Below are 27,063 nucleotides of genomic sequence, written 5' to 3'. Positions count from 1 at the left end.
CAATAAAAGACCCCCCCTCCTCACAGTCAGAAACTTTGGGCTCAACCTTGACCCCTAACCCCTACCCTTCACACAACGTGTCAGCAAATCCTGTTGGCTGGCCTTGAGGATGTCTCAGAATCCAACTGCTTCTTCTTGCTGGGTGCAAACCACCATTATCCTTAGCTTGGGTTATTTAGACGCCCTCCTAAGCGGCCCTCAGCTTCAGCTCCTGGCCTCTTACTCAGTTCCCCGAACCTCAGTCAGAGGGCTTTGGGGAAAACGTACATCGGATTCTTTTACACGTCTGCTTAAAACCCTCTGGGTTTCCCCCTCAGATCTCTAGCTAAGTCGGGGAGATTCGGGGTGGGCCCTCGGTATTTCTCCTGCCTCATTTCCTTCCTTCCTTCCTTCCTTCATTCCTTCCTTCCTTCCTTCCTTCCTTCCTCCTTCCTTCCTTCTTCCTTCCTTCCTTCCTTCCTTCCTTCCTTCCTTCCTTCCTCCTTCCTTCCTTCCTTCCTCCTTCCTTCCTTCCTTCCTTCCTTCCTTCCTTCCTTCCTTCCTCCCTTCCTTCCTTCCTTCCTTTCTCCCTTCCTTCTTCCTTCCTTCCTTCCTTCCTTCCTTCCTTCCTTCCTCCCTTCTTCCTGCCTTCCTTCCTTCCTCCTTCCTTCCTTCCTTCCTTCCTTCCCTCCTTCCTTCCTCCTTCCTTTCTCCCTTCCTCCTCCCTTCCTTCTTCCTTCCTTCCTTCCTTCTTTCCTTCCTTCCTTCCTTCTTCCTTCCTTCCTTCCTTTCTCCCTTCCTCCTTCCTTCTTCTTTCCTTCCTTCCTTCCTTCCTTCCTTCCTTCCTTCCTTCCTTCCTTTCTCCCTTCCTTCTTCCTTCCTCCCTTCTTCCTTCCTTCCTTCCTTCCTTCCTCCTTCCTTTCTCCCTTCCTTCTTCCTTCCTTCCTTCCTTCCTTCCTTCCTTCCTTCCTTCCTTCCTTTCTCCCTTCCTTCTTCCTTCCTTCCTTCCTTCCTTCCTTCCTTCCTTCCTTCCTCCTTCCTTCCTTCCTTCCTTCCTTCCTTCCTTCCTTCCTTCCTTCTTCCTTCCTTCCTTTCTCCCTTCCTTCTTCCTTCCTTCCTTCCTTCCTTCCTTCCTTCCTTCCTTCCTTTCTCCCTTCCTTCTTCCTTCCTCCCTTCTTCCTTCCTTCCTTCTTCCTTCCTTCCTTCCTCCTTCCTTTCTCCCTTCCTTCTTCCTTCCTTCCTTCCTTCCTTCCTTCCTTCCTTCCTTTCTCCCTTCCTTCTTCCTTCCTTCCTTCCTTCCTTCCTTCCTTCCTTCCTTCTTCCTTCCTTCCTTCCTTCCTTCCTTCCTTCCTTCCTTTCTCCCTTCCTTCTTCCTTCCTTCCTTCCTTCCTTCCTTCCTTCCTTCCTTCCTTTCTCCCTTCCTTCTTCCTTCCTTCCTTCCTTCCTTCCTTCCTTCCTTCCTCCTTACTTCCTTCCTTCCTTCCTCCCTTCCTTCCTTCCTTCCTTCCTTTCTCCCTTCCTTCTTCCTTCCTTCCTTCCTTCCTTCCTTCCTCCTTCCTTCCTTCCTTCCTTCCTTCCTCCCTTCCTTCCTTCCTTCCTTCCTTTCTCCCTTCCTTCTTCCTTCCTTCCTTCCTTCCTTCCTTCCTTCCTTCCTTCCTCCTTCCTTCCTTCCTTCCTTCCTCCCTTCCTTCCTTCCTTTCTCCCTTCCTTCTTCCTTCCTTCCTTCCTTCCTTCCTTCCTCCTTCCTTCCTTCCTTCCTTCCTTCCTTCCTTCCTTCCTCCTTCCTTTCTCCCTTCCTCCTCCCTTCCTTCCTCCTTCCTTCCTTCCTTCCTTCTTTCTTCCTTCCTTCCTTCCTTCCTCCTTCCTTTCTCCCTTCCTCCTCCCTTCCTTCTTCCTTCCTTCCTTCCTTCCTTCCTTCCTTCCTTCCTTCTTCCTTCCTTCCTTTCTTCCTCCCTCACTCCCTCCCTCCCTCCTTCTCTCTCACAGTCACCTGGTGGGGCTCCCCGATCTTGCCCATGATTCAGGTACTGCTGTTCCACCATGGAACCTTCTCTCTCCTAATGCTGGTGAGCTTCACTGAACTCAGTTGTCCTCACAGAGAAGTGTTTCCGGATTGCCCCTCAACAGCACACCCATCACTACTCACCACCCCCACTTTATTTCTCCTCATGGACCTCATCACACTCCGGCATCACATAACACATTTAATTGTGTCTCTTCCCGGGAGAACAAAAGCGCTGAGTTGGCAGGGACTTTATTCTGTCGTCTACTAAACTTATTTATTTATTTATGTTTATTTTTGAGAGAGAGAGAGAGAGAGAGAGAGAGAATGAGTGGGGGAGGGGCAGAGAGAGAGGGAGAGGGAGACACAGAATCTGAAACAGGCTCCAGGCTCTGAGCTGTCAGCACAGAGCCCGACACGGGGCTTGAACCCACAAACCACGAGCTCATGACCTGAGCCGAAGTCGGATACTTAACTGACTGAGCCATCCAGGTGCCCCTTTTTTTCTGCTAAACATCTAATGCCAAAAACAGTGCCCAGCACATGGAAGACGTTCTAGAAATATATACTGAGTGAATGAATGGAGCGAATGACCTTGAAATTCCAGGGACTGCTAGGGCAACAGAGACCTCGTTTTGTTTTATCCAGGATGAGGCCAGTTGGGGGCAGTTTGGGTTTCGGGAGGTAAAGACTAACAGCTTTCGTCTGCCTTTGCTTTCTCCTTGTCCCAGGCTGGGCCCTGTGCTGACAAACAAGCAAGAGCTCACTCATATTTGTTCTCGAAGGGAACAATAATGTCACCACAAATTGGGGTGTGGCTGTTGCAGTTTACGAGGTTAAGTGTGCTAAGTTGTATAAATTGGGAGCGTTTCTAGCCTGGCTGTGCCCTTGAAGCATTAGAGACACCTTTTCCCTAAATGTGTGTTTAGGGAACTAGGCTGAACTATGGTTGTCCCAACACAGTGTCACTTTGAAGTAGAATAATCCAAACTATGGGAAATCTATGCTCAGTTGCTATGATGGCGTTGGTGGGCCCCAAAACCAGGCCTCCTCCATTATTCATTCATTCATTCATTCATTCATCCATCCATTTGAGGAGTCCATACCGAGCATCTCCTGTGGGCCAGACACCAGAGTGGACAAGACCAACACAGACTCCAAGGACAGGATGAATATTCCTTCTGTGGCAATCGCTTGGGCCTTGGGCTGGGGGGAGGAAAGGACACTCTCTGAGGCTGTGGGTCAGGGAGGTGAAGAGACCTGGAGATCTGGGGAGGGGGAGGTTGTAGGAATCGGGCCTCGGCCTCACGGAGTCAGGCCATGAGGGTAGGATTTAGGGGTCTGTGAACCCCAATCATCACTGCTGCTGGTGGGCATGTCACGCCTTCTCATGACTCTTTTGATTGTCTCCCAAGCCAGGTGCACACAGGAGCAGGGAGAAGGGGTGAAACAGAGGGGCGGCTAACAGACAATGAGAGGTGAGCCAGAGTAGCAGATGTTAGAGAGGTGGATGCAGGCAGGAGTGACAAGTGAATATATGAGACACCCAGAGATGCTCCATAAAATAGACAAACTATTCTTTGAAATGCATGGCCGTGCATATAGAATGAATGAATAAATGCAAGGAAAATCTTTAGAATGTCAAACATAAAGAGAATGCTGGAAGCCTGGGCGTTAGGGAGCTCCAAAGCTGCAGGGACACCTCAGGTCATTTGCACACACATCTCCATGACCTAGATCAGTGTTTCTCAATAGCAGCGCCGTTGACATTTTGGGCTGGATTAATTTTTGTTGGGGTGGGAGCTGTCCTATAGGATGTAGGATGTCGGGCATCCTGTAGGATGTTTGGCAGCAACCTTGGCCTCTACCCAACAGATACCAATAGCAACTCCCTCTTCCAGTTGTGACAACCAGAAATGTCTCCTGGGAAACAAAGTTGTCCAAGTCCAGAAATAAAGGCTTAGAGGAGGAAGGAAATGGACTGTGAGCACTCATGGTGGGGAGTTGTAATTGAGACCCTCTACAAAAACCAGGGCTTTGAAAGACTGCACTTTTGGTGAAAGGATAGAGGGGAAAAAATCCATCCTGTGGCAAAGAGAAAGGGTAAGAAAAGTTGTCTATTTCAGCATGAGCTCAGGTAGAAAGAAAAGCCTTTAAATTTGTAACCACATGGCTACCCACACAGGGGTTTAGGGTAAACATTTGCATTACCTATGGGTTGCAGGAAACTCCAAGTGGTGAAATTAACTCCAAGTATGTTAGTAGTACCCAGAGCACCTAGCAGAAGCAAAAGCAAAGTCTCCTGGGAGGGACATACCCTCAACTCCCGCTGTGCAGGATTCTGATGGATAGAGCTCAACCGAGCTTGGGTTTACAATACAAAATTACAGAGTACACAAGGAAATAATCATGAGTGAGTTAGAAAACAGCAAATGGTAGAATTAGTCCTCGAGAGTTAAGATATTGGGATGATCAGATCCAGAATATTAAAAAAAAATAGCTTGTGTAAAATGTTTAGAGAAATAAAGATGCTACCAGGAAAACCAGGCAAATATGCACGTGAACAAAGACTAAAAAATGAAAATAAAAATGATGAAATTTAAAACTCAATGGATGGGTTAAACAACAGATTAGATATAGTTGAAGAGATGGTTAGTGAACTGGAAAATAGATTTGAAGAAATCACTAGCCATAATGCAGCACACAGAAAACTATTAACAAGAGGGAAAAAGACATGGGAGACAGAATGAGGAATTTAACAAATGTCATCTAGGAATTCCCGAGGAGATAGTTGAGAGAATTGGGGGAGGCGATATTTAACAATATGGTGATAAGGAGTTTTCCAGAAATGATAAAGAAAGACGCATGCTGGGAAGGAAGCACGAAGAATTCAAGCAGAGTAAGGAGATCCACCTAGAAACATTGTAGTGAAACTGCAGAAATCCAAAGAGAAGTCCTTAACAGCAGCCAGATGGGAGAAGTCAGATCACAGATGGCCCCAGGATGGAACGATGGAACTGTGGCACGTGAACACTTGTCCTTGGGATGCCCAGGGATTGCCTAAAAAAGGGTACCTCAGGAGGAATGCCGGATTGCTGCCCCAGGATCTGGTAGGGGTTAAAATATTAAAAGAAATATAATCTCAATGGCCCTTTAGCCAGGGGTTCGTGGTTGCACAGCCCAATGTGTGGGTGTATGTGGGGGGTGCACTCAGTAACCTCTGGGCAGAAGCTTGGAGGTTACCTCTGCCTTGAGAGGGGAAAGGGCCACTTTTGGAACACTGCTGGGGCAGGTCTGGGGAGGGCAGTGAGTGAACAGGAGAGTATGTATGAGTTGGGAGTATCTGGAGGGGCTCTGGGAACTGACTGCCCACCTCTAGGCCTATTTTGGGGCCAGTGTCCTTAAAGGACTCTGGAGGACACTGGGACCATCTTCCCAAACCACAAAGGTTTGGTGAAGGAAGAGGGAGAATGGAGAGATGGGGGAGGAGTGAGTCTGCGTGTGTGCAGGCACCCCCCCCCCCCCCCCCCACCGAGCGCAGGAGAGAGGCTGAGAAGGTTGAGGGGAAACCCAGGGACTGCCTCTATTCCTGGAAAAATGCAATGTCTCCTATCCCTACACACACACACACACACACACACACCCCTCTCTATTCTTGCTATGAATTTCTCACCAAACAAGCTTCATTAATCGTCTAATAACCAGATTAATTAAGGACGCTGAAAGTAAACAGCAAGAAGGTAATTTGCTCCTGATTACTGTGTAATTGCAGGAGGATGAGCTCATTTACATATGCAAAGAAGGCTGCCTAAACAGCAAATGACAACGGAGAGAAGTAATTGTGTACCTGAACCCCCCCCCCAATCTCTCCCTACTGCTTCTGCCTCCTCCAGCCCGGTACTTAGCCTTCTCTAGAAAGCTGATCACCTGCCTGCGGGCAGCCCAGCCAATCGGGATCCCTGCCCTGCAAGTCCCCTGGCCCAGGCCGGCTCCTGCAGCTCCTTTCCCTCCCAGACAGGTATGTCTCACAAAACAAGTCTGGCTTTGGCCCTGCTTGAATGATCTTGGCAACGTGCTTCCCAAACCCAGAGTTCCTTAACTTCAAAATGCTGTCTGCAGTCTTTAATATGACTCCACTAAAAGACAGTGAGGGAGCGCTTTATACGTTGCAAAGCGCTGGGTCAAAGCTTGCTGGGCATTATTTTTTACCTGAGGAGAGATATGCTGAATGTGCCTCTTCAAAGGCCCCTTAGAATCCTGCCTCATCCAGGAAGCCTTCCTGGATTGTGCCCTTCCCAGAAACTGGCTTTCCTCCGGGGCCGCAATTTGCTGGTTTCTAGAGAAGCGCTGGCCCCACAGCTCCCGCTAAATCCCCGTGTCACGCTGGGGTTTGGAGAGGAGTAAAGAACCCAAAGTACCCCCTCCCCCATCGAGGCTAAGCTCAGGCTTGGGGGGACCCCATGCTGGGGCGCTCCTGGTCCCCCAGGGCCTCGGACGCCAAATTGTTTTCTGATGGCGGCCTCCATCTCTCCTGAACTCAATTTGCGTTTTCAAAGCAGCTAATAGACGCATTAAAAAATCCATTTTCACCGGGGATTGAATCTGACTGGAGCGAGATCAATGCGCAGAGGCCCCCCTCCTCCTCCCCCACTCTGCCCCCGCATCGCCATGGAGACCAGGGAAGCCGCCGCGCCCAGCTGGGCTCCAGCTGGCCTCTCTGCTCCCCTACCTTCCAGCGCCCAGGCCCCACCCCCGTTGTTGTCGTGGCCCTCGTCCACACTCAGCGCTGGTTAGCTCACCTACACCTACCACGCAACCTCGCACGTGTGTGTGTGTGTGTGTGTGTGTGAGGGAGGCGGCTGATTTATAGATTGAACTGCACCTCAAAACTTGGTTTCAACCCACCACCACCTGCTCAGCCGGCTGTGATCGTTGCACAGCCTTCGGAACCCCACAGCCTGGCCTCTGAGAGGCTGCATCCTGCGTGGGGTTCAAATTCCGCTTGACCCCTCTGGCCCTGAGACCTTGGGCAGATCACTTCCCCCTCCGGTCCTCCTTCATTTCCTCCTCTGTAAGGGCAATGCTCATACCTTCCGTGCAAGATTGGGGTGAGGGTGAGGAGGAGGAGGAACCATGCTGGTGATGGCAGAGAAATACATTTTCAACCTTGAGCTGCTTTGGGGAGACATGCTGTGCATGTTTATACACATGATGGGAGACAGCCCCCCGCCCCAGCATTGGGGAGCCCCCTGTACTGTGATCTATGTAAGGGCAGGAACTTCGTCTGCTGTATACTGTGGCCTGATGCCCGGCTGACACTGGTGTGCCTTTTAATATTTGTTGACTATTCAACGATGAAAGAGGGACCCACCCACTACCATGCTGGAAATTGGAGAATAGACTGGTTTGGCAACTTGGGTCTGAGTCCTGTCTTCTCCACGTAACTACTGTGTGGTCTTGGGAATGTTAGCCAACACCTCTGTGCCTCAGTTAATCTGTTAAATGAAGATAATAATTGTACTGACCTCATAGCGCTGTCGTAGGGGTTAAATGACTCAAATATAGGAAGTTTTAGAACAGGGGTGGCACCCAGTGAGTCTTCAAGAAGTGTCAGCTTTTATTCTTCAAACCTTATGCCACGGTTTTATGGGGGAGGGGGGCTGCCCCCAGCCCTGTCTCTCCTTTCCCCTGGGTCCTCTGCCCCAGTCCCTGAGTACCTGGCCTCCTGCAAAAGTCCCTCATGGTTTCCTTCTGTGTTCTAGTCTTTGGGGATTAGGACACCTGGGTGGGCACAGAGGTCACCTCTTGTTACCAAGTCCATAGCTACTCTCCAGCCTCTGGTCTCCCTGAACTTCAGCTGCTGTGCTCCCTCATTTCTTTTTTTTTTCTTTTTAAGTTTATTTATTTATTTATTGAGAGAGAGAGAGAGAGAGAGAGAGAGAGCATACCTGTGGGTGGGGCAGAGAGAGAGAGCGAGCATACCTGTGGGTGGGGCAGAGAGAGAGGGAGAGAGAGAATCCCAAGCAGCCTCCTCATTGTCAGCATAGAGCCCGATGCGGGGCTCAAACTCATGCACCATGAGATCACGGCCTGAGCCTAACTCAAGAGTCGGACCCTTAACCGACTGAGCCACCCAGGTGTCCCCGTTCCCTCATTTCTGCCCTCAAGCCCTCTTGCTGCCTCTGAAGCCTCTTGCTTTGCTTTGGTCTCCAAAGAGAGCCTTAGTGGGTGGGTGAGATTAGGAGGCAGGATCGGGGGGCTGGCCTGGGTTTTGGACAAAACAGATTCTGGAACTGGGGGGATCTGTGGTGCTCAGGTCAGGACCCCTGGTGGCACTGGCTCCTTATTAGCAAGCACCACTGATTTTGGGTGGCTCAGCCTGGCATGGTAACAACCTGGTTTCCTTTCGGGAAGAAAAGTGCCTTTGAAGGGTCAGAAAGCTCTTCAGGTCTCAGGGGCCCCCCAAGCTGGCTAGAGCTCCCTCAGGCTTTTAACTCAGCAAGTGGGCCCTCTGGACCTAGCCTCAACAGGAAGGTCAGCCCCTTTACACACACACACACACACACACACACACACACACAGCCCTTCTCACCAAAATCTGGGTGAGTCCCCCCAGCCCCTGCCCTGGTCACCCCCTCTCCAGCTCTCTTCTTCCCTCTGGTGCCCGTCATGGGACCATGCTGTTTGGAGGGACAAAGGTATTGAGGTGGGCAGAGGGGCAGAGGGCTCTCAGTGGTTTCCAGTGGAGGACTGGGGAGTTGCTGGCCTATGTGAAATAGATATTAAAGCACTCAGTGGTTTCAATGGAATTTGAGGTCCTGGCTTTGAGTCCTGGGTCCACCCTTGAGTGAGCTGGTTCACTTCTCTGTGTCTCAGTTTTTCTACCAGTAAAGTGGAGATGTGAATAGCAACTTTAGTAATAACGATCGCTGCCTTGAAAGGTCATTACAAGGATCAAATGAGACTCAGGAAACTCGTAAACTGGTTAGGTCTTCCCTCCTGGCCTGGGAAGGTAGAAATGGGTATCCCTCCCTTCCATGTCTGCAGAGCCCAGCAAACACCAAGTGCTTAATAAATGTGGATGAATTTGAAAAACCAGAGGTTCCAGGGAGCCCAGGCCTGAACTTATGTGGGAGATAGAGAGAAACCAAGATGTTTCACCAAGAGGAGAGGGTGGTAGAGAGGGAATTGGGGCAAGAGGACATTAAAACATCATGGCTGGGGCGCCTGGGTGGCGCAGTCGGTTAAGCGTCCGACTTCAGCCAGGTCACGATCTCGCGGTCCGTGAGTTCGAGCCCCGCGTCGGGCTCTGGGCTGATGGCTCAGAGCCTGGAGCCTGTTTCCGATTCTGTGTCTCCCTCTCTCTCTGCCCCTCCCCCGTTCATGCTCTGTCTCTCTCTGTCCCCAAAATAAATAAACGTTGGAAAAAAAAATTTAAAACATCATGGCTTTCAGGGCCGCCTAGGTGGCTTAGTCAGTTGAGTGTCTGACTTGATTCATCGTTCAGGTCGTGATCCCAGGGCCGTGGGATCCAGGCCTGCATCAGGCTCCACACTGGGTGTGAAGCCTGCTTAAGATTCTCTCTTTCTCTCCCTCTGCCCCTCTCCCCTGCTCGCTCACTCACTCTCTCTCTGTCTCAAACAAAATTTAAAAATAAGTAAGCAAATAAATAAATGAATCACAGCTTTCATATAAATAAAAAATAAACACGTATGAAAGATTTAGTAGAAATCAGTAAGATGTTACCAGTGCTTCCAAGGAGGGTCCAAAGAGCAGATCCATATATGGGACAGCAGGAAATGAGTTTACAAATAGTTGAGAAACTGGTCAATAGCCATAGATTAGTAATCATTGGTACCCCTACCAGACAAAAGTCACTTGCATTTCTATGGAACAGAATCATTTGCTTTACCATCAGTTTTGTACAACTTACAGAGTTGTACAAACTGCACCAAGGTGGTGTAAGTCAGAGGGCCTGGGCTGTGCAGTAGACAGGACACTGAGGGTCTTCCTCTCATTTCAAAGTTTTTCACCATTTTTTTATGGGTCGGGCAGGAGAGGTGGCCTGAAGAAGGCCCAGCGGCGGGGCCAAGGACTCAGCTCGTCAAAGGCATACGCTTCACCCCCTTTTGGATTTCCTGGGGTCTCTAGCCTTCCTGGGCGTTGAGGCCCTGGTGGGGAGACAGCCTGAGCCCCAGATAGCCCCAGCATCCTTGGCTTTTCTTTTTATTATTTTTTTAAATTGCCGTAAAACAAACTTAACAGTCAAGCGCACAAAGATGAAGCCTACAGCCTGATGGATTTTTACACACGTATATGCCCATGTCACCATTATTCAAATCGAGATATAGAACATTTCCAGAACTTCAGAGGGGTCCCTCACGTGTCCTCCTAGCCAATAACTAACTCTGTTATTCTGTTACCCTAGATTGGTTTTGTTTGGCTTTGAACTTCAAATGAATGGAATCGTACAGTAGATGTACTCTTGTGTCTGCGTTATTTCAGCCGTACGATATCTGAGAGCTCCATCCGTGTTGTCATAGACAGGAGTTTGTTCCTTTTCATTGCCAAGTAGTACTCCATCAAATGGTTATACCACAACTGTTTATTCTTCCGCTCTTGGATGCCCATGTAAGTTCTTTCCAGATTTGGGTCGTTCTGGATAAAGCTGCCATGAACATTCTTGCAGGTGTCTTTTGGGAGACATGTTTTTATTTTTCTCCAGTAAATGCTTCAGAATGGAACTGTTGGGTCTTAGGTTTGATACATGCTTAGGTTTAGGAGATGGGGCCAAATGGTTTTCCAAAGTGGCTGTACTGATTTCCATTCTTCCCAGCGGTGTACTGGGAAGTGTAAGTGTTCCGGTTGTTCCGCGGCCTCACTAATGCTTGTGTTGTCAGGTGTGTTGGGTTTTTTTTTTTTCCCCTTCATCTTAGCCGTTCTGGTGGGTTATGGTGGCATCTCGTTTTGTCTTTGTTTTTATTTTTTTTTACTTTAGAAAGAGAGAGTGAGAGAGCGTGAGTGGGGGGGAGGGTCAGAGGGAGAGAGAGGGAATCGTAAGCAGGCTCCATACTCAGTGCAGAGCTCTATGCAGGGTTGATCCCATGACCCCAGAATCACGACCTGAGCCAAAATCAAGAGTTGGATACTCAATTGACTGAGCCACGCAGGCTCCCCTTGCGTGTTTTTAAAAAAATTTTTTTAATGTTTATTTACTTTGAGAAAGAGAGCTTAAGCAGTGGAGGGGCAGAGAGAGAGAGGAAGACACAGAATCTGAAGCAGGTTCCAGGCTCCAAGGTGTCCGCACAGAGCCCAACGTGGGCTCGAACTTGTGAACCGTGAGATCATGACCTGAGCCAGAGTCAGATGCTTAATGGATTGAGCCACCCAGGCGCCCCACGTTTTGGTTTTAATTCACATTTTCCTGGTGATTCATGATGTTGAACATTTTGTTGTAGTTTACTATTTGGGATAGCTTGTTTGTGAAGTATCTAGTAAAGTCTTTTGCCCATTTTTAATTGGGTTGTCTTTTTGTTTTTTGATTTGTAGGAACTCTTGATACATTCTGGGATGTGAGTTCTTTGTCAGATATATGTGTGCCTAGGTAGCTTCTTCCACTCTGCTGCTTGCCTTTTCACTCTCCTAATGGTTGTCTTTTGATGAACAGATGTTTCAAATTTCAATGAAACCCATTGTTTCTTTTCTAGTTAGTGTTCTTGTGTTATGTGTAAGAAATCTTTGCCTATCCCAAGGTCATGCAAGTATGCTCATATTTTTGCCTAGACGCTTTATTGTTTTGCTGTTCACATTTAGAGCTATGATCCATTTAGAATTAATTTTTGCTTATAGTATGAGGTAGGAGTCGAGCTTCCCCCGCAACCCCGTTGATCCAATTGATCCAACTGGTCTATCACTTATTGAAAAGACAGTCCTCTCTCCACTGAATTGCAACGGTGTTATTGGGGAGGAAGAATTTTCTTTCTACCCTTGTAGAGTCTTTAGCTAGTCTAAAGAATTTTTTTTTTTCAACAGAGAGAATGTAAAGAACGGTCAATTAAAAAGGTATTGTGGGTTAATAATGACACAGAGTAGCTACCACGCCCAGAGCTAGAGGAACAAAGGAAGCAGCCCGGTTATGAAAATTTGGAAGGTGAGGGAGGCCAGTGCTAGGTTCCAGGCCTCTGAGGGGCTGACCAGCCTAAACATCACCTCCTGGGAGAGGGGGTCCTGATTCTGGTAACGCCCCTGGAGACCACGCCACCCTTCCCTTCAGGACACTGCCCACAGGTAGTAACGCGGTGTTTACGTGTGCTGGTGTCTATCTGCCCTCGGTCTCTCCCCCGGACCCCCAACAGCAGTGATTAGGCCACGCTGTACATCATTGTGCTAAGTGCCCCTCAGACACCTCGTTGACAGAGTCATTTCTCAGGGGCAGTACCTTGGGGGTTTCTGCTCTGGCTGGGCTGGGACTCCGTCACGCATCTAAATTCTACTTGACTTTGAACCTGCTCTTTGCCCAGGACTTTGCTGGGACTAGAGTGACCCAGAGGGGCTCAGGTAGACTCCTGGGCACAGGACTGAAGGTGGCGCTCCCTCTTGAGGCTGTGCAGGTGCGGGGTGAACCCCGAGATCAAGCTCCCTCCAAGCTCCTCGCTGCTTCACGGTCGAACGCGAAACTGACATAGGACAGATTAACAAGAGAAAAAACAAATTAAATCTTGTACAGGCAGGAGGCTTATAAAAATTTGAGACCCAAGGACAGGTCGAGCATTTGAGGCTTATATGCCATCCTGAGCTGAGGAATGGGATTGGGGCCTGAGGCTTCAGAGGGAAGGAGGGTAATAAGGGCAATAGGAAAAGAAGATGTTTGGCAATTAGATGTTTACCCTGCCATATAGATAGGTCCTTCAGATAAAAGTTATCTCTGGTCGTAGCTCTCTGTCTGAGCCAGGCCCCCTATGAAATTCTTTCAGGTAGTTAAGAGAGAGGTGGAAGCTTTTCCTGAGTCTGCGGTGTCTTGATTGCTCCAGCTCATTATCATCTGCGTGCCGAAGTGGCATATTTTGGGGTCATGTATTCTACTCCCCTTCGGTGCCCTTGTCATAAATCAGTTGACCATGTATGTATGTGTGGGTCTATTTTTGGATTCTATTAAATTAGTCTATTTGTCTACCCTTAAGCCAATATCACAGTATCTTAATGTTTATTTTTGAGAGAGACAGAGCGTGAGCAGGGGAGGCGCAACGAGAGAGGGAGACACAGAATCTGAAACAGGCTCCAGGCTCTGCTCTGTCAGCACAGAACCCGACGTGGGGCTCGAACTCACAAGCCGTGTGATCATGACCTGAGCCGAAGTCGGACGCTTAAGCGACTGAGCCACCCAGGCGCCCCGGATATCACAGTGTCTTAATCGCCATAGCTTTACAGAAAGTTTTAAAATCAGGTAGCTTAAGCTGTCCATCTTTGTTCTTTCTTCTTCATGACTGTCTCGGTCATTTTAGATCTTTTACATTGTCATATGCCTTTTGCAGTAGGCTTGTTGATTTCCACAGACACCTGCTGGGCCTTTGACTGGGCTCCTGCTGAATCTACAGATCCTTTTGGGGAGGATCGGTACTACCTGTAATGGAGTCTCCCAGTCCAGGAGCATGGTGTATCGCTCCATCCACGAATGTCTTCCTTAATTTCTCCTGGCATCCGGGCTTCTTTTTAAAACCCTACTGTATTCTGGCACTTGGTGGGAACTAACTTCCGCCGCAGTAACTGCTGTTGCTGGGGGGAGTTCAGTATCTGGCTGCAGCCCTTCAGGGGGACACCCGGGAATGGGGCCCTGAGAGAGGGAGAGATCTAAGGAGGGAAGGGGGCGGCCAGGACCCCAGCCACAGTCCTGATCGCCGAGCACCCCTCTGGAGGAAAATCTGCTCTGTGGGAGCTCTCTGAGCTTGGCAATTTTGCAGAGGACTCATTTAAAGTGCTTTCCTGTCTGTGGCATGGAAATGGGATTGTGGCCTCCGTGTGGCATAGCGGTTGTGAGGACTGAAGAACGCACAGTGCAGGGCACTTAGTAGATACTCAATAAATCATATGGGCGCTTCTTTTGGCCTCAAAGGAAGACTGATACCGCCAGTGTGGACCCAAAGCTGAAAAGGACCAGCTCACGCCCCCCTCCTCCAGTCATGCTTTTTTCCTTTCAAGGACACACGGAAAGTGCCTTAGTAGTCAAAGAGCTGGAAAAATAAGATGACATCTGTCCAGAGAGTTTGAACAGGTAACGGAGGCCTGGCCCCGGTGGCGTGTGACTTACTCCTCTTGTCATCACCAGACTTTTCATTCTCTCAACACACGTGTGTTTTATCCCATCACCCAGCTTCCGGGCCCGGCACCCGCAGTCCGCTTCACCTCGGGCCTCCTTGGCTGTTGAGGGTCCGAAGCCTACAGGTGGAGATTCTGGACCACAGGCACCGGGCTCTGCCAACTCAGCTCGGCCCGCTGGCTGCGGCTGGGGTGGCCGCTCACTGCCAGCTGGTGCCCCCACCCAGGGCGTGCTGGCTCTCCCCAGGCTGGCCGCCGCTCCCACCTGTGCGGACCTGAGGGCTTGACTCTAATGTTAAAGGAACTAATTAAACCCTCCGCAACTCTTGCTTTGGTTCCTAATCACCGACTTCGTGCTGACAGAAGCAGTTTCTCCCCAGATTATTCTTAAAGGGGGCAAACCCTTTTTCTCCTGAACATCTTCAATACAATTCCATGGAAGAGGGCGATTTTAAAATACACTCTACTAAGCGTTTTCCTTTTTGCTTAAGAAACACTCTGGTAGCACGTGTCTTGGGCTACGTATGATCTCATTTAGCCCCGCACTAACCCTGTTGTTATCACCCCCAGTTTACAGGAGAGAGGCACCTGTAGCTGCCCGAGGGGGGCAGATAGTGAGGGACAGAGCTGCGGCTCGGACCCGGGCAGCCTGGCCCCATAACGTCATGGTTCATCTCTCGCCCTGGTGGCCTGAGTGGGAAACACCTTCCCCGGGCAGCTGGCCTCAGAGTGGCCTCATTTTAGAACCACCTGGGGCTTCACCCCTGGTAACCCTCCACTGAGCCTACGGTCCCCAGCTCCGAGCCCTCAGCAAGGCTCTCATTAGCTGCTTGCTCCTAGGGGTGGGGTGGGGCATCTACCCGCAAGGTTTCCTTCTTCCGCCCACACCTGGACACTAAAGAGGCTGCCCGAGGGTGGGCAAGAACAGGACTTCTCCCTGTCTGGTTCCTGGCCCATGGCACCCAGGTTGGGGAGAGTTGTTATAGGTAGTCAGGCATTATGACATTTGCAAATAAGGCATGTTCTGGATTCTTGGCACGAAGCAGTTTATGTGGCCACCCATTATCTAGGGAGCAGCCAGGGCTGCGGTTTGGGGGCCCTCAAAGGGAGGAGGCCCCGAGGCAGCCTGCCTGACTTGCTCCTCTTGAACCTGGTCTGATATTGTCCTTCTGAGCTGCTGGAGAGTGAGAGCGAGAGAGACCTAGGTCTTGGTCCCAGCGTCAGCATCCAGGATGCATACCGAGTTCTAAGTAGACTCCTACCTCAGGACCTTTGCACCTGCTAGCACTGCTGCCTGGACCTCTCTCTCCCCAGATGGCTGCATGGTTCACTCTTTTACTTCCTTCTGGTCTCTGTTCACGTGCCATTCCTCGGAAAGGCACCCCTGACCACGCCCTTCTAAAATAGCACACACTCTCCAGGCCTCTATCTTCTGGTTTTGCTTTTTCTTTCTTCATAAGTGCTATAAAAACATTCTATGTATCTGTTGCTTTTTTATTTATTGCCTGTCTCTTCCCCACCGGACTGTAAGTTCCATGAGGGCAGGGACTTTCAACCCTTGTTCATTACTTAGTATTCTCAGTGCCTAGAACATGCCTGACACAGTACGTGTTCGATAAATACCCACTGAATGATTGATCAGTGAATGCTGTGAGGCTGAACTGCTGCCCTGTGTCTCTGTGACCACCTCACCTTGTCTATATAAAGGGGAGATGGAGGCTGCTCTCCTATATGACCAGAGGGTGTCTGTAGCTGTCAGGATAGGCCAAGTTATGCTGCAGTAACAAACAAGCCCAGAAGCTCAGTGCTGAGCTCTGACTTCCCTGGGCTGTCCCTCTATCTCATCTTTCACAATGTGCCCTGTGTCTTCGCCTCTCCTATGATAAGGAAGTGCTGAGTAGTAACATGCCATCGGTCTCTCTAGATCAATCATATCTGTAGGCTGTGAGTTCTTGGATTTGCCCCTGATACATCCACTGCCCACCCCCCCAAATCTGGCAAGAAACCGAACTCCAATCACTTGTCCCACCCAAATTTTTACACCCTGCTTGTGACGTCTGTGTCCTCTTTTCAAGGAAGCCTAGATACAGATCATTTTACCAGCAGGGTGTGAACCTGCAGTGATGGCTGAATAGCTATCAGTGATTTAGGGCCTAATAGGAAAGATGGCCACCTCAAAGCTAGAAGATCTGCTGCCCCCAACTTGCCACACACACACACACACACACACACACACACACACACCAAATCGTTTACAGTGAATGGGGCCTCACCTTAAACTAAGAGCTGCAACACACAGAGATGGGGGGGCGGGGAGGGGGGCGAGCAAAGCCCACACAGAGCAGCACACAGAGAAGAGCTCTCACTCCCTGGGTGGGGTTCAGGTAGGGCTTCCCGGAGGAGGGGCTCCCCTAAGCTAAGTGCAGAGGCTGGGGCTGGGAGCCTGGTGAGGGCAGGCGGGGGAAGCTGCATGGGGCAGGAGGAGGAGGAGGGGAAGGGAGAGGGAGGCAGGGGGGCTGGCACTTTGGAGCAGAGGCTTCTCTACAAACCTGCTGGGGAAAATCAATACCTGGTTGGGTCTCCAGGCCCCGGGCTTGAGTACCTTGTGCAGAAACTCCATGCACAAAGCAGGCCTCTCAAACCTCACTGGAGCAGCCTGAGGTTGGCACAACCCCACGGAGGGGAATTTTGCAATGCCATTCAAAAGTAAGTGTCTTTTCCTTCCAGCCCTGGTTCCACTGCTCCCGGGGGCCTGGGTCCCTGGGTCCCTGGGATGGCTCTGTCCTCTTCAACTTCTTCTTCTTCTTTTCAAGATGATTACTTATTATTGAGAGACAGAGAGGGACAGAGCATAAGCGGGGAGGGGGCAGAGAGAGAGGGAGACACAGAATCTGAAGCAGCCTCCAGGCTTTGAGCTGTCAGCACAGAGCCAGACGCAGGGCTCGAACTCATGAACCATGAGATCATGACCTGAGCTGAAGCCAGATGCTTAACCGACTGAGCCACGCAGGCACCTCTGTCCTCTTCAACTTCTGATGGGGTAGACACCCTCTCCCATGAACTGCCTGCATGAACAAGCTCCCATTCCTTTGCATGGCCTCAAGGCCCTGGGCTCCCTCCTTCTGGGGCCTCCTGTCCCTCTGTTTCTCTGTCCCCATCCTGCAGGCATCACCACACCAGTGCTGGCCCCATCTCTGTTCCCTGACTGAGCCTGCTCTCCCCCCACTTCTGGCCTCTCCTTGTGCCATCCACTCAGCCTGGAATGCTGTTTCCGTTCTCCATCTGTCAAAACCCTGGTCACCTTTCAAGACCTCACCAAGGTGGCACCTTGCTGAGGACCCCCTCAGAGCCCCAGTCAGAGCCTCTCCTCTGTGCAATGGGTCACCAAGATGGCTGACTAGAAAGCGGGGCAAGGAAGCCCAGGGGCTGAGAGCCTGAAAGAAGGACTGGGACCAAGAGACCAAGGAGAGCAAAGGAGGGTAACTTCCGGCCCCATTCATCCTGAAGTATGGGGTGGGGGAAGGGTACAAGAGGGGTTACAGAGGTACTGGGAAGGAATCATCTGGATTTCGCAAGGCCCTGAGGTGATGGGAAGGCTCTAAGGAGAGGGAGGTGGTGGTAGCCCAGGAGGGAGCCTGGGGGAGGGAGAGGATTAGGACTCATGGGAGGAGGTGGGGGGCGGGGCAAGGGCTGGTGGGCTCCTGGGAAGCCATGGGGATTTGAGGTGATGAGGGGAAGTCTCTAGAGGGGCCACCCATTTTGATTGCCTGGGCCAGCTCAGGGGACAGTGGCTCCCAGGAGGGTTTTGAATCAGGGGTTTCTTTCCATCAAGATGCAGACGGCACATACACCAGGCTGTGTAGACAGCACAGACTGCTGTGTAGACAGTATGTTTGCCTCTGTCTAGGCTCACGAGAGGTAGGAGAAGCTGATAGAAGGATCTGGTGGCTTGAGGACGGGAGGGGGACAAGGGGGACCTTTTTTTTTTTTTTTTACAAATATTTTATCACGATAATTTTTAAGCATGCAGCAAGGTTGAAAGAGTCGAATAGAGGACACCCGTCTATCCACCACCTAAACTCTATAATCAGCGTTTCACTAGGTTTACTTTATCCCACATCCCTCCATCCATCTTATTTTTTGAGGCATTTCAAATTGGTTGCAAGCATCAGTATACTTCACCCCTAAACACTGCGGGATGTGCATCATTAACTAGAGTTCCATGTTTGTTTATAGGGTTTTTTTTTTTTTTATGTTTGTGTGGGGATGTCTGGAGACGATATTTACATAAAGTGAAATGCACAAATCTTAAGTGGAGAAGCATTCCTACAGCTCTGAAAAAGGATTATCCCTGTGTAATCCAACTTCCGCCAAGATATAGAACATGACATCACCCCGGAAAGTGGCCTTATGCCCCCTCCCGGAGGATCTCTGCAAAGCTGTTCATTGTATAACTTTTGCGTGATTGATGTTCACCAATGTCCATTCTCCCCTTGAGCACGTGGCTACGCAGAGAGGACTACATTCCCCAGTCTTCCTCATGGCTTGGTGCGGTTATGTGATTAAGTTCTTACCTCTGGAGTATAAGTAGAAGCATCATGTGGCTGCTTCTAAAAGCCATCCTTAAGGGGCGCCTGGGTGGCTAAGTCGGGTAAGCGTCTGACTCTTGGTCATGATCTCATGGTTCATGAGTTCAAGCCCCGCATCGGGCTCTGGGCTGACAGTGTGGAGCCTGCTTGGGATTCTCTGTTTCTCCCTCTCTCTCTGCCCTTCCCCTGCTGGTGCATGCCCTCTCTCTCAAAATAAAGAAATGAACTTTAAAAAATAAAAAAATGAAAACCATCCTTAAAAGACAGCTGGTGTATCCTTGGCCCCTTTCTTCGTCTCTCCTGCCTCCTTCCTGTTGCCTGGGACACAGCTCTCATGGCCGCCATGTTGGGCCATGGAAAAGGGGACCCACCTGATTTCAGCCCCTGTCAAATGACAGCCTCTGTTACGGTCAAATCGATTCTTTTTTTCAATTTTTTAAAAAAATGTTTATTTACTTTTGAGAGAGACAGAGACAGAATGCGAGTGGGTTGGGGCAGGGAGAGAGGGAGACATAGAATCTGAAGCAGGCTCTGGGCTCTGCGCTGCCAGCACAGAGCCCGATGCAGGCCTCGAACTCACGAGCTGCGAGATCATGACCTGAGCTGAAGTTGGACGCTCAACCAACTGAGCCACCCGGGAGCTCCTAGTCAAATCTAAGCTAATGACAAACTTCTGCGCTTTTTAAATGTTGTATTATGTGCACGTTTTACCTATTGAAAAAATTAAATTATTTTAACATGAGAGTAAACATCAAACAAATATAAAAAGGGCCTCTGCTGTAGAGATGGTTGTCTGCCCTTCCCGCCCCAGGAGAGCAGTAGTCAAGCCGTAGCTGGTCTATTAGTTATAACTGTGGATTGGTGTCACACAGCAGAGACCCGAATTAACAGCGGCTTAAACAAGATAGAAATGTGTTTCTCCGCACGTAAAAACTGGAGCCAGCCAATATCACAGATTTGTGACCCAGCTTTTATTCTCCCAACATTCGGTATTAGAAGAAGAGCCACAGTTCACAGGGACCTGTTCAGTTTACACAGAAAACAAAGCCTGGACGTTGGGCCTCACACTTGAGGTGGCCACGGGATGCTGTGCTTTCCAGGAGCTGTAGGTACCCCCCTGGCCCACACCGTGGTGAACCCTCTGACACCTGCCTGCACCCTGGGCAAGGGCCCCTCCTGCCTGCAGCAAAACCTTCCAAATGTAGGGGGCGCTCCCAGCACCAACCATCTCAGGCCTGGGCCAGCTCCCCACCTTTGCTCGAAGGCTGGCTCCAAATTGCCATATGGGTTCCCAGACAACCTCTCAGCCCCCAGGGCCCTCCCCCCGGGGCCTGGGGATTGGGGGTGAATTCTCCTTATCGGGTCCTGCAGCAGGTTATCAGCCAGGCTCCCGCCCTCTTGCTGACATCCGGCGATGTTCACACAGCAAATCTTAATCTTCTTAGGCCGTCTTCACTCGCAGCTGTCAGATTCTGTGCCCGCTGCCCTCTCAGCCTTCAGCTCCTGGTCCCAGCCGTCACCGTTCTACACCCTCCTCTCCCCCAACGGGGCATCCTGGGGAGGGAGGTGTCATCCCAGGGGGAATGTTTATCTGCCACAACTATCCCTTAAAAGTCACCCTTTGGGGCTGCCTGGGTGGCTCTGCCGGTTAAGAATCTGACTCTTGGTATCAGCTCAGGCTGTGATCTCATGGTTTGTGGGTTTGAGCCCTGCGTCGGGCTCCGTGCTGACAGCTGACAGCACGGAGCCTGCTTGGGATTCTCTCTCTTCCTCGCTCTCTCTGCCCCTCCCCCACTCGTGCACACATTCACACACTCTCTCTCTCTCAAAATAAACTTGAAAAAAAGTCACTCTTGGATTCGGGACTTTCATTAGACCAGCAGCAATGATAGACCCCGGCAGTAGCAATAGTAATTAGCCCTACTGTTTTCTAAATGCCTAGCAGGTGACAGATGTTCGCCTGATGTTTCCTGAGGCAGGAACTTGTTTGCTTCCATTTTGCAGATGAAGAAACTGAGCGTCCGTCCGAGGTGTTAACAGACACTTCCAAGGGTTGGATTTCAGGCCAAAGTGCCCTGCGGCTCGACGGCTATATGCTTTCCAAAGTCGAGGACAAGGCCTGGAGTCTGGTCCAGCTCAGTCCCTTGCCGGCTGTGTCACCCTGGGCAAGGCCCTTAGCCTCACCCACCTGGTTTCTGAACCTGTAAAGTGGGAAAGGGGGGTGCGTGGGACGCAGAGACATGATACGTGCGACCTCCTGTCTGTCTCCTAGGCTCTCTAGGGCAGGGACCCCTCCCGGCCTGGCCCTCTGTGACCTTACTCAGTGCTGTCATGGTGACCTGAGTTGCCGGGGCTTCTGTTGACTGACACACCTCAGGGGGACCCAAGGGTGGGGAAAGGGGGGGTCACAGGGGCTCCTTAGGGCGGGATGGGATGAGGAGGTAAGAACAGGGAGGGGTGTGGACATGAGGGTGGGAAGGGACAGAGATCTGAAGACGCCAGGATGACAAGGGGCTGGGGGGAGTTTTAGAGCAGGGCAGAGGGACCTGGGCAGCCTTGGGGACGTGACCCTGGGTGGCACACCACGAGAGAAAGACAGAGATCCAGCGAGCTACGACATCGGGGGGCGGCTCCTGTGTGAGCCACTGCTTGGCGGAGGGTCCTTGGTCCTGGATGGCTGCAGGTCCCATCTGTCCTCTCCACTCTGCACCCCTCAGACCTGCCCACTCCTTCTGAGCTTGGCGATGTCCCAGTTCTGTCTCTAGCCCTCCAGGGAGCTCCTGCAGCAACCGGCCCCTTCAGGGAGGCCCTACCACCGCAGAGCCCTCCCCGCCGCCCCTCCTGCCGTGACAGCATGCGGTGCCGGGTGGGGGTGGGCAGTGGGTGACAGGGGAATCCAGGGCAATGAATTACAGAGAAACCTGTCAGCCCTCAGGGCAGCCTTTGGAGGTGGGGGCAGGTGGCAATTTGGAGAGCAAACTCTAGGTTGTTTACCCACTGAAGCGTCTCCGGGTAGGTATTTACTTTTCTGCGATGCTGGTGGGGGGAGAAAATGAGCACGGGGCCTCCGGGGGCTCAGCAAACAGCGGAGAGGCGTCTGTGTGTTAACTGATTCTGTCAGCCGGCTAGGCACCTCACGGAGGTGATTGGCATGCTGGGTCTGGGCCGCCTCGGCGACAGCTCGGAGGGCTCAGCACTGGCCGGCCAGAGGGAAATGCGGTCAGTGAGGCTGCACCCCGCCAGCACCCCGCTGTCCAGAGAGGGGAGGTCACAGCTCAACCAGAGCTGGACCTGTCCCACAGGGGAAGCATTTCTGGGAGAGGGACTGGGGCCGTGTGGTCACCGGGCACTCGGGGCCAGGCTGGGCACGGCTGCTGCCAGAGCACGGGGCTGTCCTCCAGCCGACCTGATGTCCAGGCAGCTCTGATGTCCAGGAGGACCCTAGCGGGCCTGGGCATGAGATCCGGGCACCCTTCAATCCTTTGAGGTCTTTTGAGCATAGGGACGAGGAGGTCTGTTGCTGTCTTGAGGGCTACCTGGGAGGCTCACATGTATTGATGGAGAATGTTGTTTTAAGTTGGCTTGTTTATTTTGAAAGAGGGTGTGTGAGCAGGGGAGGAGCAGAGGGGGTGGGGAGAGAGAATCCCAAGCAGGCTGTCAGTACAGAGGCTGACTTGGGGCTTGAACGCGTGAACCATGAGATCATGACCTGAGTGGAAATCAGGAGTCAGACGTTTAACCGACTGAGCCACCCAGGTGCCCCTGTATTGATGGAACTTTGTAGAATTTGAAGAGCTAAGAATTTGAAGGGCTAAGAAACACAGGGCGTAATCCTTTCCCAGACGCATTTCTGGAGGTTGACTGATTCTCTCTTTTTAAAAAAAAATTTTTTTAATGTTTACTTATTTTTGAGAGAGGGAGAGAGACAGAGCATGAGTAGGGGAGGGACAGAGAGAGAGGGAGACCCAGAATTCGAAGCAGGCTCCAGGTTTCCAGCTGTCAGTGCAGACCCTGGGTGGGCCTCGAACTCACGGACCATGAGATCATGACCTGAGCCGAAGTCAGACACTTAACCAACTGAGCCACCCACGCGCCCCAATTGATTCTGCTTTTAATAGAGAGGAGGTAGAGAGAGGCACTGTTCTGTCCCTTGGTCCCCTCACCTGTGGAATGGGTGTGATAATAAAAATACCCCCCTCAAGGGTGGATGTGAGGGTAATGAATCCGTCCCTTGAAAGTTCCCAGGGAGTGCTCAACAGTGTTGACTCCTACTCTGTGCATGGTTGTTGGGCACTGTCTCTGTGCCAAGGACCCACGGACAAGATCATACACCGCAGTTCTCAAGGTCTGGTCCCAAGACTCTTTCAGGGGTGAGGGGCTCGAGGTCAAAACTATTTTCATTTGAATACTAAGGCGCTATTTGCCTTTTTCATTGTGCTAATATTGGCAACTAATGGTGCCCAAGCTGTGGCGCCTAAAAATGCTGGTGCCTACGGGCGCCTGGGCGGCTCCTTGGTTACACATCCGACTCTTGAGTCCAGCTCTGCTCATGATCCCAGGGTCGTGGGATCAAGCCCCACCATGGGGTCTGCACTGAGCATAGAACCTGCTTAAGATGCTCTCTCTCTCTCTCTCTCTCTCTCTTCCTCCTTCTGCCCCTCTCCTTCTCAAAAAAAAGAAAGAAAGAAAGAGAACAAGAAAGAAAGAAAATAAAAAATGCTAGTGCCTCAATACAAATCTGGCTGGTGGCACCAAACTGTACTAAGCAAACAGTGACCACGGTTTTCTTTTCTTGCAGGAAGGAGAGGAACACTTTTCCCTTCTTCCCTTCCAGGTGGTTCAGCTGGTCCAAAAATTAAATTGACAGAAGACAGATTAACAGGAGAAAAACAAATTTAATTTCACATATGGGAGCTCATAAAAATATGAGACTCAGAGAAGTGACCGAAGCGGACAGCTTTCATACTTTTAGGCACAGAAACAATACCTTTGTGAAGAATTGATAAGACAAAGAAGTTGGGGGCTTGTGGCAGTAAATTAATGACAAAGTAGCCGGTTTTGTTTATCCGGCCTTCTTGGCCCCAAATTCCGTACCGCCGGGGATGAGGATGTTTCTACCTCCTGGTACAGTGAGGGCACCTTTCACATGGGGGACTTATTTCCCGCTTTCAAGGGGGACAAAGTAGGGTCAGAGTATCCTTCTTGCGTGTTTCCCAAGTAACCGTAGTTCAAAATAATCAGTATGTCAAAGTGGTATATTTGGGGGCGGCCTGCCCTGAACTCCGTCACCAGCTGCACTGAAAGCCCTTGATTTGCCAATAAAAATCATTAACTTTATTAAATCTGTATCTTTGAGTACACATCCTTTTAATATCCTGTGTGCTAACGTGGGAAGGACAGAGAAGGCATTTCGGCTGCATCTCGAAGCGCAATCATTGTCTCAAAGAATAGCGCTACGTGATTGTTGGAGTCGGAAGCGGAAGCGGCCATTTTTTCATGGGGCACTGTTTTTACTTGGAAACAACAACAACAACCTGTAGACAAACTAGTTATTTTTCTCGGGTATTTGACATACATTTTCTGGAAAATGAATGAAGGGAGCATGTTGCTCCAAGGAAAACAACGGCATTTGTTGCCAATGATAACATTTGAGCTTTCAAGCAAAACTTTGAATTTGGGACCAATTTTCTCTGGGACCAGGAGCTTGACAGCTTCCTAATAACTTAAAGACTTTATTTCCGAATGGCCAACACAGGGTGTTACAAAATCTTACACGGGTAAAAGAGCATTCAAAGTGTAAGATAGACCAATGGATTTTAATGTAACAGAATACAAAAAGTTTGTTGGTGAGGTTTCAGATTCCAGACTTGAACTCACCCTTAAGAATCTACAGCAGATTGGGGCACCTGGCTGGCTCAGTCAGTAGAACATGAAACTCTTGATCTCAGGGTTGTGAGTTCAAGCTCCACACTGGGCATGGAGCCTACGTAATTAAACAAAAAAAAAAAAAAAAAAAAAAAAGAGGGGGCATCTGGGTGGCTCAGTTGGTTAAGTATCCAACTTTGGCTCAGGTCATGATCTCTCATGGTTCGTGGGTTCGAGCCCCACGTCGGGCTCTGTGCCGACAGCTTGGAGCCTGGAGCCTGCTGTGGATTCTGTGTCTCCCTCTCTCTCAAAAATAAACAACATTTAAAAAAAAAAAAAATCCATGACCTCTGTCGAGGTTTGGTGTAATATCAAAGACGAATGTCCACAATAACGGAAGAGGCTACTGGAATTCTCCCTTTCCCGGCTCCCTATCTGAACGAGGCCAGATTTTCTTCATCTACTTCAACCAAAGCAGCATATTGAAGGAGACAGAATATGGAAGCACATGTGAGGACCCAGCTGTCTTCTATTAAGCTAGATGTTTAAAGAGATTTGCAAAAAGATGAAAAATTCTGCTCTTCTCTCTTTTGTTTCCCCAAATAGTCATCTTTCACAAAAATGTATTCCTGTTATTAACACGTACTGAGTTTCTTATTTTCATCTTTAAGTGAGTTAATAAATGAAAACTTAAAATTGTCTCAGCTTTAATTTCAAATGTGGTAAAATATTGATAAACCTACATCAAACCAAAGCTCTCTGGGGTCCTAAATAATTTTTAAGAGTGTAAAGGGGTTCCGACACCAAAAGGTTTGAGAACTAATGGTCTAGTACATGTGGGGTGGGAACAAGCAAACCGTTATACCCAGTGGGGCGAAGGCTGATGTGGGAGGAAGATAGACTGACTGCTGTAAGGTAGAGGGGCAAGTTAGGAGGGCTTCTAGGAGGCGGTGACCTTTAAACTCAGCTAAATGTGGCAGACAGGAGATTGTCCAGGTTACGAGAACAGAGGCTGGTATGGGTGTTATGGATCCTTCTATCAGCTTCTGACTTAGAAAACCTACAGGTGAGCCCAGCTGAGCTGCCATGGCCAGCGGCTCCCATGCAGGGAATCCCGAAAGGTCTGGACAAATCGAAAAAATAGCTTCTGGCTGGGTGTGCCGACTCTGTTGCCGAACTAACTCGGATAAACTTGTTTGTCGCAAGAGAAGCCAGTAACTCAAGAGACAGGGCTGTGGAAGAGAGAAAGGGAGAGATGTATTCTGGGTGCCGGCAGTCAGGGTAGGTGGCATGCTCAAGCCTTAACATCTGACCTATTTGCCTGCAAGATGGACACCTGGAGTTTTATAGGAGAGGTTCAGAGAGGGGTACGTGCAAGAGAGGAGGCGGGTGTGTGTGTGTGTGTGTGTGTGTGTGTGTGTGTGTGCGCGCGCGTGCGATCATGGATGGGGTTGGTTTGTGCTCAGTGCGCGACCCTGGGCAGGGGAAGGGACATGTGGGGTGAGTTCTTCTGGGCCTTCGGTTGCTATATGGGCTTTTCCTGGCCTGGCTATTGGAAAGTTCCAGTCATTACAAAACATCTCTACCAATGCCTCAAGAAAGTGGGATACGAAAGAAACACAAAGGGCTTTAGTTAGGGCATGATTTAAGGGCTCTTGTCTATTTCTGGTTTTTAACTGTTGGGATCTATAGTGGACCAAGAGGGCTTGCTGACACGAGGAATCTCCAACAAACAGCAGGCAGATCCCCAGAAAACCATGTGAAAGGTTGAGACCAAAACATCTGAACAACGATTTGAGCCGTTTACCCCAGACAAAAACACTCAGGCTTTTGTGTACTCTTCCCTCTGAGGGCACCCTGTCTACACATAACCAGTGTAGGCAGATTCCCCCACCCCCAGCAGAGAGACCTGTGGACACACGGCCAGAATTGGATCATTCACCAAAACCGTGTCCTGTCCACCCTGGCCCCCAACCTCCAAGCCGGGGTGAGCACAGGGCCTGCCTCCTCCTCTCAAGGCCTCCTTCCCAGGGGCTTTATCAGTTTCCATGGTTTAGCCAGCCTGAGGGAGCAGGGACGAGGAGAAGCTCTTGCCCAAGGGGAGGAGCCAGGCCTTTTAATCACCCACAGTCCTCTGGGCCTCAGTCTCCAGCTGGGGCAGGAGGTGGGCAGGCCCGTGCCCTCCAAGTCCCTCCAACCCACAGCCCGTGGCCCTAGCACCGTAACAGGGCGTCTGGCTTTTTGCAGTGGGGCTGGCCCCGTTACTAGCAAGAGGTCAAAAAGGGCACCCAGGCTGCCCCAGGGTGGGGGCGGCAA

At 50.4% G+C, this 27,063-nt stretch overlaps 1 protein-coding gene across 1 annotated transcript in view; it reads left to right on the top strand.

The window, feature by feature from the left end:
• The window catches only part of GRM4 (glutamate metabotropic receptor 4), a 152,925-nt gene extending 128,695 nt beyond the window's left edge, over window positions 1–24,230 (top strand). Inside the window, exon 12 of the mRNA XM_045057410.1 lies at window positions 23,681–24,230. Within this exon, the coding sequence (XP_044913345.1) occupies window positions 23,681–23,781 (101 nt within the window). The 3' untranslated portion in view covers window positions 23,782–24,230. The remainder of the gene's footprint in view (window positions 1–23,680) is intronic.
• Window positions 24,231–27,063: the final 2,833 nt, after the last annotated feature.

This window comes from Felis catus, chromosome B2 (genome assembly GCF_018350175.1).
Source record: "Felis catus isolate Fca126 chromosome B2, F.catus_Fca126_mat1.0, whole genome shotgun sequence".
Taxonomy (NCBI): Eukaryota; Metazoa; Chordata; class Mammalia; order Carnivora; family Felidae; genus Felis; species Felis catus.
Note: the sequence above shows the minus strand (reverse complement) of the source record. Positions and strands in the feature narration are given on the sequence as shown.